A 12,677-nucleotide genomic window follows, 5' to 3' on the forward strand; every position below is an offset into this window, starting at 1 on the left:
TGGAAAAAAAAAAAAAAAAAAAAAAAAAAAAAAAAGAAAGAAAGAAAGAAAAAGAAAAGAGAGAGTGTGTGAGTAGTTGAGTTATTCCTCCATATAAATATCAGCTACTGCTGCTGCTTCCACCACTGTGGTTATTAATGGGCCAAGAAGTGTAAGATGATGGGCAGAGATTCTTCCTGTCCTCTCAGGCCTCCCAAGTCCTGCTCAGAAATATTTCTTCAAGCACCTACACAGATGAAATTGAAGATTTATTCCTTTAGCCTTTGCAAATATTCTGTGTTCTACAATTACGGTTAGTTACCATTCCTGACAGAATGGAAGCCAGTGGGCTGAATTCTGCCAGAAATACACTTAATTACTAGGTACGAGGCTTTTGAAAGATTCTAGATTCTGATGCCTTTGCAGGACAAATGCATCATCCTGCCTCCTAAAGTCTGCAACACTGATGGTCTGATTTCAAGGCCCCTTTACTCCGGTGACCTGCGGTCCCCCCCATAGCATCTGAGTCTGCTGTGAGACAGGGATTCGCTGACTGAGAATTTTCCAGTAAGGACCAAATGAATCAGAGATTCCTTAGAGAAAGAAACTGTGATAAGAATTATAAGAAAGCAAAATAAAAGAGCTACAGAGTTGGTTACAGACCAACTCTACTGACTTCCTGTTGTCATTGGATCTTGCTTCCATCAAAACAGAACAAAAACATGTGAATTTGGGGATAAAAATTAAAATTAAAAATTATTGTTCTGACTAAACCAAGATAAAGTGAGACTGTGGCCCCAAACACAGCTGTGTGAGCGATAGGGATTGAGTTTGAGAATTTAGTGCACAAACAATTTAATGATACGAAAAACATTCACAAACATTAAAATTCCCCAAGCAAATTCCATTTTTATCACTGAATTAAGGCTCTTAAAGTTATAAGGGACGAGTGAATGAGACTGAAGAAGAATAGTTGTATTTTAATGATTTAAAATTTCCAAGAGTAGCTTGTTTGATTTTGAATTTCAAATAAACAAAAAAAAAAAAGATAGTCTGTGAGTTTCAAACTATTTGACCTCCTTGTACAAAAAGCTACCACCTCACAAGGTTTTGTTGATTTTACAGTTACTAAACTCCTAAATAGTAGGCGGCAGAAATCCACCTTTCTACAATAAATCATAGGAGCTGTCTTTATTATCACCATGCTTATTAAAGCAGAACTTACAAAAGTCCCCATCCCACTGTATGCCATGAGAACACTACGCAATTTTTCCTCCAAAGAAGCAACCAGTAAATCCACAGAGCTTCTTCCCTTGAAACTGGAAAATGATCATTTAAAGACCTTCTCTGTCCCATTTCATTCACATCTTGCTAGAGGAATTTAAATAAAATTTGGGGAACTTCTAGGGCAGAGTCAAAATCATTTTGGAAACCAACTGTGTGAAACACTATGGCCCATCATAGAAGCCTGGGACGGTAGAGCCAGGAAGTTAAGTCCAGCCTTCTAGCACAAACTTTTATTCACAGGTGGGAGCTTGGAATACCTTTAGACTCACAGCCACACCTACCTTAAGCCTGGTTAGTGTTTGCAAGGTCAAAGCGCAAGCATCTACCTCCTACCCTAAGCTTGGAGCTCTGTGCAAGACGCCACTGCCCTTTGTAAATAAGGTTCTGAATGCAGCAGTGGCCTTAGTGGACCCACTGCCTGTCATGTTAATCTCTTGATCTACTCAAATTTTACAAGAAAGTCTGAACTATGAGCAATTACTCATTCCACAGCAGGCTTCCATGCTAGCATGTGAGAAGGAAGGCCGGGGCTGAGGACTCTCAGCTAACTGTGTCCCCCTTCTCATGGAAAGAGCAACTCCCCCTAGAATAGGCCCCCTGCATGCTGGCCTGGCCATAGCTCAGGTTCCCAATCCCTGTCCAAGCTGCAGTCTTTAATCTGTTGGCTTATGTGCATGAACTGGTAAAGGGCCTTCTACTATGATAATCTCAAAGCAGTTCACAAAAATAACCCCCAGTTCCCAAAGGGAGAAATGAATGCAGACAACTTCTTTTTCTAGCATGTCTACTATGGGTCAGGAGGAACTTTGCCCACTGTTCTCAGAACCATCTGAAGGAGTGATCCAATCAAGAGGGTCAAGCAAAGCTACACTGAGAAGCATCTGGAGACACAGGGCAGGGTGAAGCAGTGGAAGAAAACTAGGACAGAGCCTGGTTCTCTGAGCAGGAGAGGGCATCATGGCTGGGATGAGCAGGGAGGCCTGCGTGATGAGGCCCTGCAGAGATGGCACCAGGGTGGAAGTGAGGAGGTCGTTAGAAGGGGTTGGGGAAGAGGGTATATTCAGAATGGCTTCCAGAGAGAGTTGGAGACAGCCAAAGGGTCAGTAGTGGTGAGTGTGGACAAAGGAACAAGTTGAGGCTGGACTGTGGGCCTCCACGGATACACTGATGAGGCTGAACTTTACTCTGAGCATTGAAGGAGCTACATACTTGGTTCTCTGCCTTAGGGACCTACAGCCCTAGCTCAGGCTCCAAGGCCAGCTGGCACAGCCTTTCCCCTGCTCAGGACCAGCCTTGCTTGTCAACAGTCACCTCAGACTCATCAGTCCTGATGTGGGATTGAACAAACTGCCCACTCGGGAATTAGCCCACAGGAGAGGAAAACCATTTGCTTCGTGGGGATAGCTGGCCGTACTCTGAAGAGCTTGTGCAGCCTGAAGACCTCTGGAATTTAATGCCGTCCTCTTTTTGTCATCCACCTTGACCTGCAGATGAAGGCTGGTTGCTGAGGCCTGAGAGCGCCACCTCCTAAACTGCCTCCTACTTATGAATGGGCCCCATTCCCATGTTCTCAGATGGAAAATGTCACCCACACCTACAGCCCTCACAGGGAGAAACCACCCACTCGGGAAGGACAGAGGTTTCCTGGTGTTACACACACAAGCGTCCCTGGCCACCCAGAATCAGGAACACTGGAGAGAGCAGCTCAGTTCTGTGAGCCCTCATTGTCCTCAGCCTTCAGCGTCTACACAAGCACTGGCTTGAGTCTGTTTAACAGCCCAGGAAAATGGAAGAGGACTAGTGGGATAAATACAAGGAAAATGAGCCTCGGTCCCATTAACTTGCCCACCTGAGTCCACACCACTAAAGCCAGGTGTTGGAACCTTCGTGTAATCATCTTTCCAGGATCATGGAGCGAGTGCCGGAGCGGGGGCCAGACACTGCACATTAGCCAATTAATTAGAGCTCTTGGGAATTCCAGTTGTGTGTGTCGTGAGACAGAAATAATAACAACAACATATGCCTTACAAAGCCATTGTAGGGTGAGAACAGGGCCTCACCACCTGGGCACTGTGGGCAGGTGGAGACAGATCATTCTGGGGTGCCGGGGCTGTGCCAGGCATTGTAAGATGCTGCCTGGCAACCCCAGCCTCTACCCACCCCTTAGCTGTGCCACCCCGAAACTGCCTTGACACTGCCAGGTATCCCAAGCCCCAGCTGAGAACCACAGAATTAGAAGAACTGGCATTTCTAAAGGCACATGACACTGTGAGAAAATAACTTCCGGCTCATGAAAACCAGGTGACCCGTCAAGCTTCTCTATCAAAGCAACTTTTCCTCTTCGTTTTGTGATTTCGCCTTTCTGCTACAGAGCTGATCACACTCACTCTTGAATTTTAGAAGCACCAAGGGAGTTTTTCTTGGCATATTTGTTTTGATAACTCTACACAGTGGCACATCCCTGTGGCCCTAGCTACTCAGAAGTCTGAAACACAAGGATTATGAATTTGAGGCCAGCCTGGACCACAGAGTGTGACCCTGTCTCAAATCAGAAAGTAAAAAGTGCTAGGGAGGTAGCTCAGGGGTAGAAAGCCTCTTGGTTCAATCCCAAGTATAAATAAATCAATAATCTCACACAAAAACCAGGTTTTGGGTAGGTAATTTGCGTGTGTACATGGAGAAGCTAACATGCATCTCAGTAGACAGCTCCACAAAGGAAGACGAAAGGGCTGCTCAGCTTCTGTGTGACAATAAAGCAATGTGATCAGAGAGGTATTGGGTCCCTTCTCTCAGGAAGGTCATGTTTTACCGCAAAAACCGATCTTTACTGACTCGCGCTTTCTGTGTCACTCCGACCCCGGTGGGATTGACAAGGACACTGCCATGGGCTGATGTTTTTGTCTCCAAAATTCATATGTTGACTGCCCCCTGCCTCCCGAGTGCAAGGTCCCAAACTCAATCCCCAGTACAAAAAAAAAACCAAAAACCAAATATTATTTCAAAATTTATGTTGAAACTCTAAGTTTCAAAGTGACAGTATTAAGAGGAAATTAAGAAATTTGGGAACTCAGTAAGGAGAAAAGGGCTAATCAGACCCTTCTAAAATAACCCCAGGGATCTCTCCACCATGCGAAGACACAGGGAAAAGACAGCCATCTGCAAACTGGAAGAGAACTCTCACCGGATGCTAGGTCTGCCCACGCCTTGATCTTAAGAAACAGGTTTCTGGCATGTGAGGTCCTCAGTCTATAAAGTATTTTCTTTCAGCAGCCTGAATGGATGAAGACTCATTTCAAAAGAAACATGGACCTGACTCAAAAATGGCCCAAAGCTTCAGAAACTTACTATTTCCTGGTAAGATTGTGGGGGTAATTTTTAAACTTTTAACTTTAAATGGACATATACTTGTACTTATTTAAAGGATACAGAATGATATTTCCATATACGAATACAGAAGTCACAAGTGTATTGTTAGCACAAATGAACCTGTGGCCTGCCAATGGTCAGTGACAGGCTATAAAGATGTTTATAAAAGTTTGAGAAACCTGGTCATGACTAAGAGAGTTTCTGTGCATCGCAGAATAGATAACAGAGCGCTTTTCTGGGTGGACTTGAGCAAGATCCCACCTGCTCTGTGCTGAGTTGGTTCAATGAAGGAGGCTGTGAGGTGTCAAGGAGCTGAAGCCCTTTCAGATCACAGGACAGTACTTGTAAATAAGCATGCAACACATGCAGCTCTGGCTCTGATCACAACACTGTCCACAGGTGTTGATATGCACCATCTGTGGAAGATACTTTGGTAAATGTCTGGGAAGATTGCTTTAAATGAAATGAAAGTGCCTCCCACTCATTGCTGTACTTCTTAGAGCTTTTAGAAAGCTGATCTTCGACCCAAATATGAAAGAAGCGATCCTGAATCCAGCATGTACAACCAGGACCCCTCCTTCCTAGGGCAATTCCCAAGATTTGTGTTATATAAAACACGGGGTGAACCACTGCCGCCCACACAGCCTTCTGAGCTGGACGCATGGGGTAACGTAATGGTGACTGCTTATCAGACTGTGAAGAACTTCGATTGTTAGACGCACAAACATTAGCGACTACCAAAATCTAATAAGGATCTGATGATAATACATATTCAAGATGGTTCAAATTGAAGCTACGCTGTCGATATTGATATTGATTTTCATATCACTTACCCGGGACCCCTTTTCAGGAAAGCACTGGCAAACAGAGCAATCTCTTCCTCTGCATGGACTGATATACTTCTTTTCACCCTGGAAAGTAAAGCAGCTCCTTTAGTACAGCATTTCGCAGCACTTGGTTGAACACAGAAAATACACATGATAGCAGGCACTTGCAGTCTGCCTGACTCCTAAGAACACCACAGCACACTTACTGCCCTGGGTCCCACAGAAGCAGAGACTAACACTGACATTTAAAAAGCTAAAGCAGCCCGGGTGTGGAGGCACATGCCTGTAATCCCAGCAATCAGAAGGCTGAGGCAGGAGGATCACTGTGAGTTAGAGACTGGCCTGGGCTACATAGTGAGTTGTAGGTCAGTCTCAACTACATAGTGAGACCCTGTCTCAAAAATAAATAAAAAGCTAAAGCAACTACACTGAGGCTTCATAATAAGGAGGGTTGGTTATCTGAGCAGTGGGCTTCCAACACCAAAGACACTGGAAAGAAAATAACAAACAAACAAAAAACTTCCTTCTGAAGCTACTTGTATTGGCCAAGATTTTTTAAGTTTTTCTCTCCCAGTAAGACTTAATTTACTACGCTGTGAATAATCTTAGAGCACAAATGACAGACAGGTGAACCTACGTACACACAGATTTCAGTTTAAATGATACCTTTGATTATTTTCCCCCAGACTTCCCTGCTTTGTCCCTGGATCAACTAAAGTATGTCTTCCTCGTTGAGTCATTCCTAGGACAACTCTCTAGTCTCAGCCATGGGCTTCATTTTCAAATTGTTTTTTCCTGCAATTTGCTAATTGTTCCTCTAATGTGTCCCTCAACCAGAAAGATTCAGAGTTGGAATAATTTGCCTTTCTCACTTTTGGCTGACTTTTCATCAATACTAACTTTACAGCATCAATATCCAGGCATATGTGTGCATGCGCACACACACACACACATGCCTGCACGCCCTTTGAATCACCACTTTGTTCTCACAAATCCTTATGGTCTCCATCCAGACTCATCAGCCACTTCAACACTAAAGTGTAGAATAACTATCTTGGTGGGTGGATCCCTACGACAAACAGCCCCCACGAGGCACCTGGTTCCATTCACAAGCTGAGACTATGGGTGTGGGTGAGGGGGTTTAGGCCCCCAAGTGGGGATGAAAACAGCTGCAGATGCTGAGAGCTGAGGGAGTGGATAGGGACATCAAGAAGCCATCAGAGATGAACGGCTAGTCCGGCCCTTACAGCAACACGTACACAGTGAATGCACATTTCTATAACTGACAGATCTTTTCAAACTTGAGGCTGTAAACTTCAGCCATTAGACCAATGTATAATGAAAGCATAAAGCAGTTAAGCCAATATTTATAATTCTGATGGGAGAAATACATCCATATGTATGTTTGTGTGTGTGTGTATACACATATAGCACAAGTATACACACACAGACAGATATATTCCAACATTTTTGTTTGGTTTCGGTTTTTTTGAGACTGGGTCTCACTATGTAGTTGAGACTGACCTGGAACTCATTATGTAGCCCAGGATGGTTTTGAACTCACAGTGATCCTCCTGCCTCAGCCTCTCAAGGACTGGGATTACAGGAGTGTGCCACCACACCCGGCTCCAACAGTATTTTTCAATCACCCAATCTAGACTTCTTTGGGGGGAGAAAATGTGTTTAGACAAAAATCCAAAAGAAATATTTTTAAGCATTAATGAAAAAAGCATCTTATAAACAAAAGTCCCATGAGTCATTAAAAGGTATATAAGAATTTGAAGCTTCACAAGAGCTAGGCAATTAGGTAATGGATGTTTAAAAATGTATTTGAAGTTTCAGAAATATATGCCTCGTAGGTTTTGAGTAACACTGTTATCTGTTAAAACCTAAGTTCAAAGTCCTGATAAAGTTTTTAAAAAATGAAGAACCCAGGGCCAGGTCAGGACAGCACAAAAGCACTTAAATTCCCGGTCTGAGTACTTGGGTTCATTTAAGGTTGGGATTCATTCCTGTGTATTCACTGAAATATCAAAATAATCAGAGAAAAAGACGGTCAGCTGATTAGATGGCTTGATAATAAAAAACAGCTTAGTTATTTATTTTTTCTTTTCTTTTTTTTTTTGCCAAATATCATTGAGGTGTTGATAGCAAAATCACATTTCGGGAAAGAATCAGTTTAAAATAGACTAGCAGGTTCTAGTAAAGAAACATCCCAATAAATATTTAAAAAGTGGATGGTGAATTCATAGAGAAGGAATCTGTATCTCAGAAAGAGATTGTATAAACCTGTTGAAAAAGATAAAGACAGATAAACATGGAAATATGAACCACTCCCATTGGGAATTTACTTAACTCTCAAAAAACAATGTTACTCTTCCTCAAAGCAAACAATAGGTAAACACATTCTCTGCTTAACCTCAGACACTTTTTAAATGAGTATTTGTAGCCGGGTGTGGTGGCTCACACCTGTAATCCCAGAACTCAGGAGGCTGAGGCAGGAGGATTGCTGTGAGTTCAAGAACAGCCTAGGCTACGTAGTGAATTCCAGGTCAGTCTCAACTACATAGTGAGACCCTGTCTCAAAAAACCAAAACCAAATCAATATTTGATACATAGTCCAAGAAAAATGTTGTTAATCTTTGGAAGATTCGCCATCTTTTATTTGTACCCTTATTTTCTTTTGGGTAAAACAAGTAATATAGACACAAGGTGAAAAATCCAATAGTACAAAAGAGTACAACAGGAAAAGAACTTTTCAAGTTCCCTTCCCCAGAGGATCACTGACTTTAAATTGGGCATGAATAAGTATATTCACACTGTGATTATACACACATATGTGGGACTACGTGTGAACAAATGGGTTCATGTGCTGTTATGGCTCGTGTGTAGATGTCCTCCCAAAGCCTCATGCAGTCACAAGGGGGGCTTTCAGAGGTGGATCTAGAGTGGGTGATGCTGGGATTAGGGCTATGTGATTAACAAATTACTCCGCTGATTTGTTGGGCATAGTTCTGAGTGTGGATAATGGGAAAGCCCATCATGGTGTGAGTGCCACCTGCTATAACGTTGTGTAGCTTGGATACAATGTAAGGGACAGAAAGAGGGCTGCTGCTGTTACTTGATGCTGCTTCTTTTGCTGCCTTCTGTCTGCCATGGACAGGTTCTCTTCTGCCAAACCACCCTGCCTTGGAGCCAGCCACTTATGGGCTAAAACCTCTACAAACTGTGAGCCAAAATAAACCTTTCCTCTTTTAACTTTTAGTGTTACGTACTTTGTCTCAGTGACAAGAAAAGTAACTAAGACACGTGCTCCTACAGACAGAGACAGAGACAGGCAGACAGACAGACAGACAGACACACACACACACACACACACACACACACTTCTAGTGATTTCGGACCTGTTTTATTATTACCCAAATGGTACACTGCTTGGTGTCCTGCTGTTTTCATATAATCATATAAGCATGTCTTCACAGTCATTCCAAAGTAATCCATACACTCACTTAAACTCACCATTTAACCATTCCCTATTGCTGGCACATAGGTCCCGCCCTCCTCTAGCTGCTGAACTCTATCTACTCTGCCATTAAATCTGCTGCATGCACCTGAGCACGTGTGATAAGCCCCAGTGAAGTGGAATCCTGCGTTAGGAGGTGTGTGCCTTTCAAGTCCTGATGGGAGCCAAGTTGCACTCTACAGACTCTGCACCAGTTTGTACCTGCCTTTACAATCGAGCTATCCTGCAGCTGGTCAGCATGTGAAAGCCCTAGAATCTCTGTACCACAAGCTGGTGGGAGGCTCAGAAAAGAACAATCCTTGCTTCAGGAATTATACAGAAAGATGCATGGAACTCACGGAGCAAAGAAGCTAAATTTAGGACTCTGAAGACTTTGGTAAAAGAAAACAAAGGACTATAATATAAACAAATTTGAGAAATCAGGTAAGATAAGTAGAAAAACACACACACGTGCATATCACAGTGTGTTTCATTCACCGCACTGTTGTAGGCAATGCTCTTGAATGCGTGAGGACTAAGTGGGGTCAGTTGTATGGTTCCCACTTAACACTGGAGAAAACTGAGTCTCGGGTTAAGAGACAAATCATTGGCAGTTGTCTCGAGATGAACCTGAGTTAGAGGCAGCTCTGCCAGGATTTCTCTAAAACTTCTGAGGTTTCAGTAACTCAGACTCTTTAGTGCAGAGGCAAAAGAAAGAGGGCTTATTACAAAATGTTCTAGGCTTATCTTTCTCCAGAGCTAAAATGTTCAAACTTAATCTTATATTTCTTGGTTTGTCCTTGACGTGGCCCAGCTGCCTCTTGCATAGCTCAAAAAAAAAAAAAGATTTTTAGAAAGGATAGCCATCTCCAATATTTAAGGACTTCTATAAGCAATCTTAACCACGAAATATTAAAAAAACAAAGTTAATGTTTAAGATGAGTCCATACTTCATCTTAAAAATGAGAATACTAAGCCCAATAGAGGCTTTAAAAGTATAACAAAAACCATACATTTAATAAAGTTAATTTTCAATGTGCAAGCAGAGTAAATCAATGTTCTTACCCCATACACATGTGGTATAGAAAAGAGAATCAGTATAAATGACCTGTGGAAAAACAAAAATGCAAATTAATTCACCTTGTTCATTTCCATGTGAAACAAACTAAAAGGAGAGTGAAGTAATTAATTCCATTTCTTCTCCATTTCTAACAGCTACTACTACCAGCTGGTCCTTCACCAGGCACAGCAGAGTTGCTATCCTCTCTCTGGCCACGATCATCACCCTTCAGGAAAGACATACTGGACACTTTTCAGTGTCACCCATACTGTGCTGGGGACTGTGGGGACAATATGAAGGTCAGAACTGGATCCACAGGTGAATAAAGATACCTGACTCTATAATGAAAACGAGAGAAGAGCAGGAAGGAAGCCCCCGTCTTCAGGGACACTGCGGAGACCGGTGTATCTTGGATGTCACCAAGTGGAATGAACCAGTTACAAGGAGGGTGGACAGGAGGAAATCTGGCTGGTTTGGAAGAATAGTTTGGAGGAAAAAGGAACTGATATGAAAACACTAGGGATGAATTAGGTGGTGCAGAACCTTGCAGGTGAGGCAGAAATCCAACTGGGGTGACACCATTATCAGTAAATTTTAACATAGAAGAGATGCAATAAAAAATGGCCACCAAACAGTCACAATCATTAGCTAGAGCTATTTGTCAAACACCTTCAAGATCCATCATCTCATTTGAACCTTAAAACAGCTGTGATGGAGTTGTATCTCTTAGGATCATCCCTGTGATTTGAGAACAGAAGCCTGGGCCTGTCCTTGGTTCTGTGCAGCAGAATTTTGTCTCTGGAACCCATGTTCTAAGTGAGCCTTCCTTCTACACCCTCTAGTCTTCTCCACCCTCTTTGTCTTGTGCTACCGAACTATGTCGACAAACACTGTATAAATCTACAAAGAAGTCTTGTAGATGGACCCATATGTGAGTAAAGGGAGCTCACTTTATAGTGAAAACTAGAGGACCCCGTGGCCCTGACTAGCAGATGGGACTGGGGGGCTTAGTCTAGCCTGCATCTTCCAGCCTCTACTCTGTAGCCTCTCTTCTCCCAGCCATTCTATTGGAATTCATGATCACTGCAATGAAGGCCAGCTTGACATTTCAATACAGTAACTAAGTAAATTAGGAAAAACCAGGAAGGAGGTGTTGAATCCAGGAAAAAAAAATCTCTTTTAAACCAAGTGGAACTTGGATTTAAGAGTACTGCTTGTTAAATGTGTTCATGTTATGCCTTGGGACATTTATAAATGACATAGGTTGTATCTTACCAAAGTTGTGGCCTCCCGTTAGTCTCAGGTTAAAACAGTCAACGTGACACATGCTTTCCGCCTCTCACAGAAGAGTAACTGACTCAGAAATGTTGGATAATGCTCCAGAGGTTGTAGGCAGAGTCCTTCCCAAAGGGTATGATTCAAGTCAGATCCGAATCTTGTTACTGTCCTTTCACCCTAGACTCTGCTTGTCCTTCTCACTGAGGTAGCCATTAAAAGCTAAAATCATTTCCCTCTTGCCAGGTAACATGAAATATCTGTGGGTTCCAGATATTAAGATGTACACAGACATCAGCGGGAGCCATCATTCTGCTGTCACAGTCATGAGGTGCTGTGTTCTGAGTCTACTGGTTACAGGGACTCAGGAATTCTGGCTGTGAGGCATTTGCAGCTCAGACACAGTAAGAGCCTGGGGACGTCAGCCACTCAGCTCCCCACTTGGTGACACTGTGGGCGCATTCTGGAGAGGGTGGTGTGTTGGTGTTAATAATAAGGTGTCATGAATGCAGAACCAATCCCCAGATTTCTAGAACAACTTGACTTGTTGATGCTTGAAACGTCCAGATAATTTTTATGTACAGAGTCAACATTCAGGAGAAACTATGTAAAGGAAGCGGTCACACGGAGAACACTCACCAGGGATCTGTGCCCAAGGGTTTGGCCCATCGGGAAGAGCACCCCATTAACACCATGAGCAAGGGGCTCCACTGCAGGCCTAGGTGCTTGAACAACTCTGCTGCCTTCTCCCCTCTTCTGGAAGACTCCTGTTGACAAGTGGGGCTGTGAGTCTTGAGTTAAAGTCAGCATGTTTTGAGTATAAATACTTTTCTCAAGGCACAGCACACATTGTAAAGTTGAATGCAATCAATTACCTTCAGTATTCAGAGCACATCCTGGGAAGATTTTCTACAAGGGGAACCCAGTGGTTTTTGATGTAACAATCTTTCCTTAGCAATGGTTAAAATAAGTTTCAATTTTTCTTCTTAGAAATAGAAGTAGCCTCAAGCCCTTTAGATGGTACAAATGCATTTTTGAGAAATGGAAAATTGCTCCACTTTGCCACCAAGTAAAATTTTCTTCTATTTTTAATCTTTTCCCTTGAAAAACCACTGTTAAAGTCATTCAAGTGCATTTTTTTTCTTTGAAATTAGGAGAAAATTTTAGTAGAGAATGACATATTTTGTACTTGTTACATCAAATACATGTAAAAATATTTTTATATAAAGTGGTACAACCCCTGTGGGGAAAACATTTTGGCAGTTCCTCAAAAAGTTAAACAGAAAAATAAAAAGTTAAATACAGAGTTACCATAGGGTCCAACAATTCCACTGCTCTGTGTGAGCTCAGAAGAACCAAAACAGGTGTTCACACACACACC

General features: G+C 42.7%; 1 protein-coding gene across 1 annotated transcript in view; it reads right to left on the reverse strand.

The window, feature by feature from the left end:
• Col4a4 (collagen type IV alpha 4 chain) overlaps positions 1-12,063 on the reverse strand; it is a 99,052-nt gene extending 86,989 nt beyond the window's left edge. The window contains exons 1-3 of the mRNA XM_010611767.2: positions 11,936-12,063; positions 10,027-10,069; positions 5,466-5,543 (exon numbers count right to left, since the gene is read on the reverse strand). Of these exons, the coding sequence (XP_010610069.1) occupies positions 5,466-5,543; positions 10,027-10,069; positions 11,936-11,991 (177 nt within the window). The 5' untranslated portion in view covers positions 11,992-12,063. The remainder of the gene's footprint in view (positions 1-5,465; positions 5,544-10,026; positions 10,070-11,935) is intronic.
• Between the last annotated feature and the right edge of the window lie 614 nt (positions 12,064-12,677).

This window comes from Fukomys damarensis, unplaced genomic scaffold (genome assembly GCF_012274545.1).
Source record: "Fukomys damarensis isolate Sample0158 unplaced genomic scaffold, DMR_v1.0_HiC HiC_scaffold_16, whole genome shotgun sequence".
NCBI classification, from domain to species: Eukaryota; Metazoa; Chordata; class Mammalia; order Rodentia; family Bathyergidae; genus Fukomys; species Fukomys damarensis.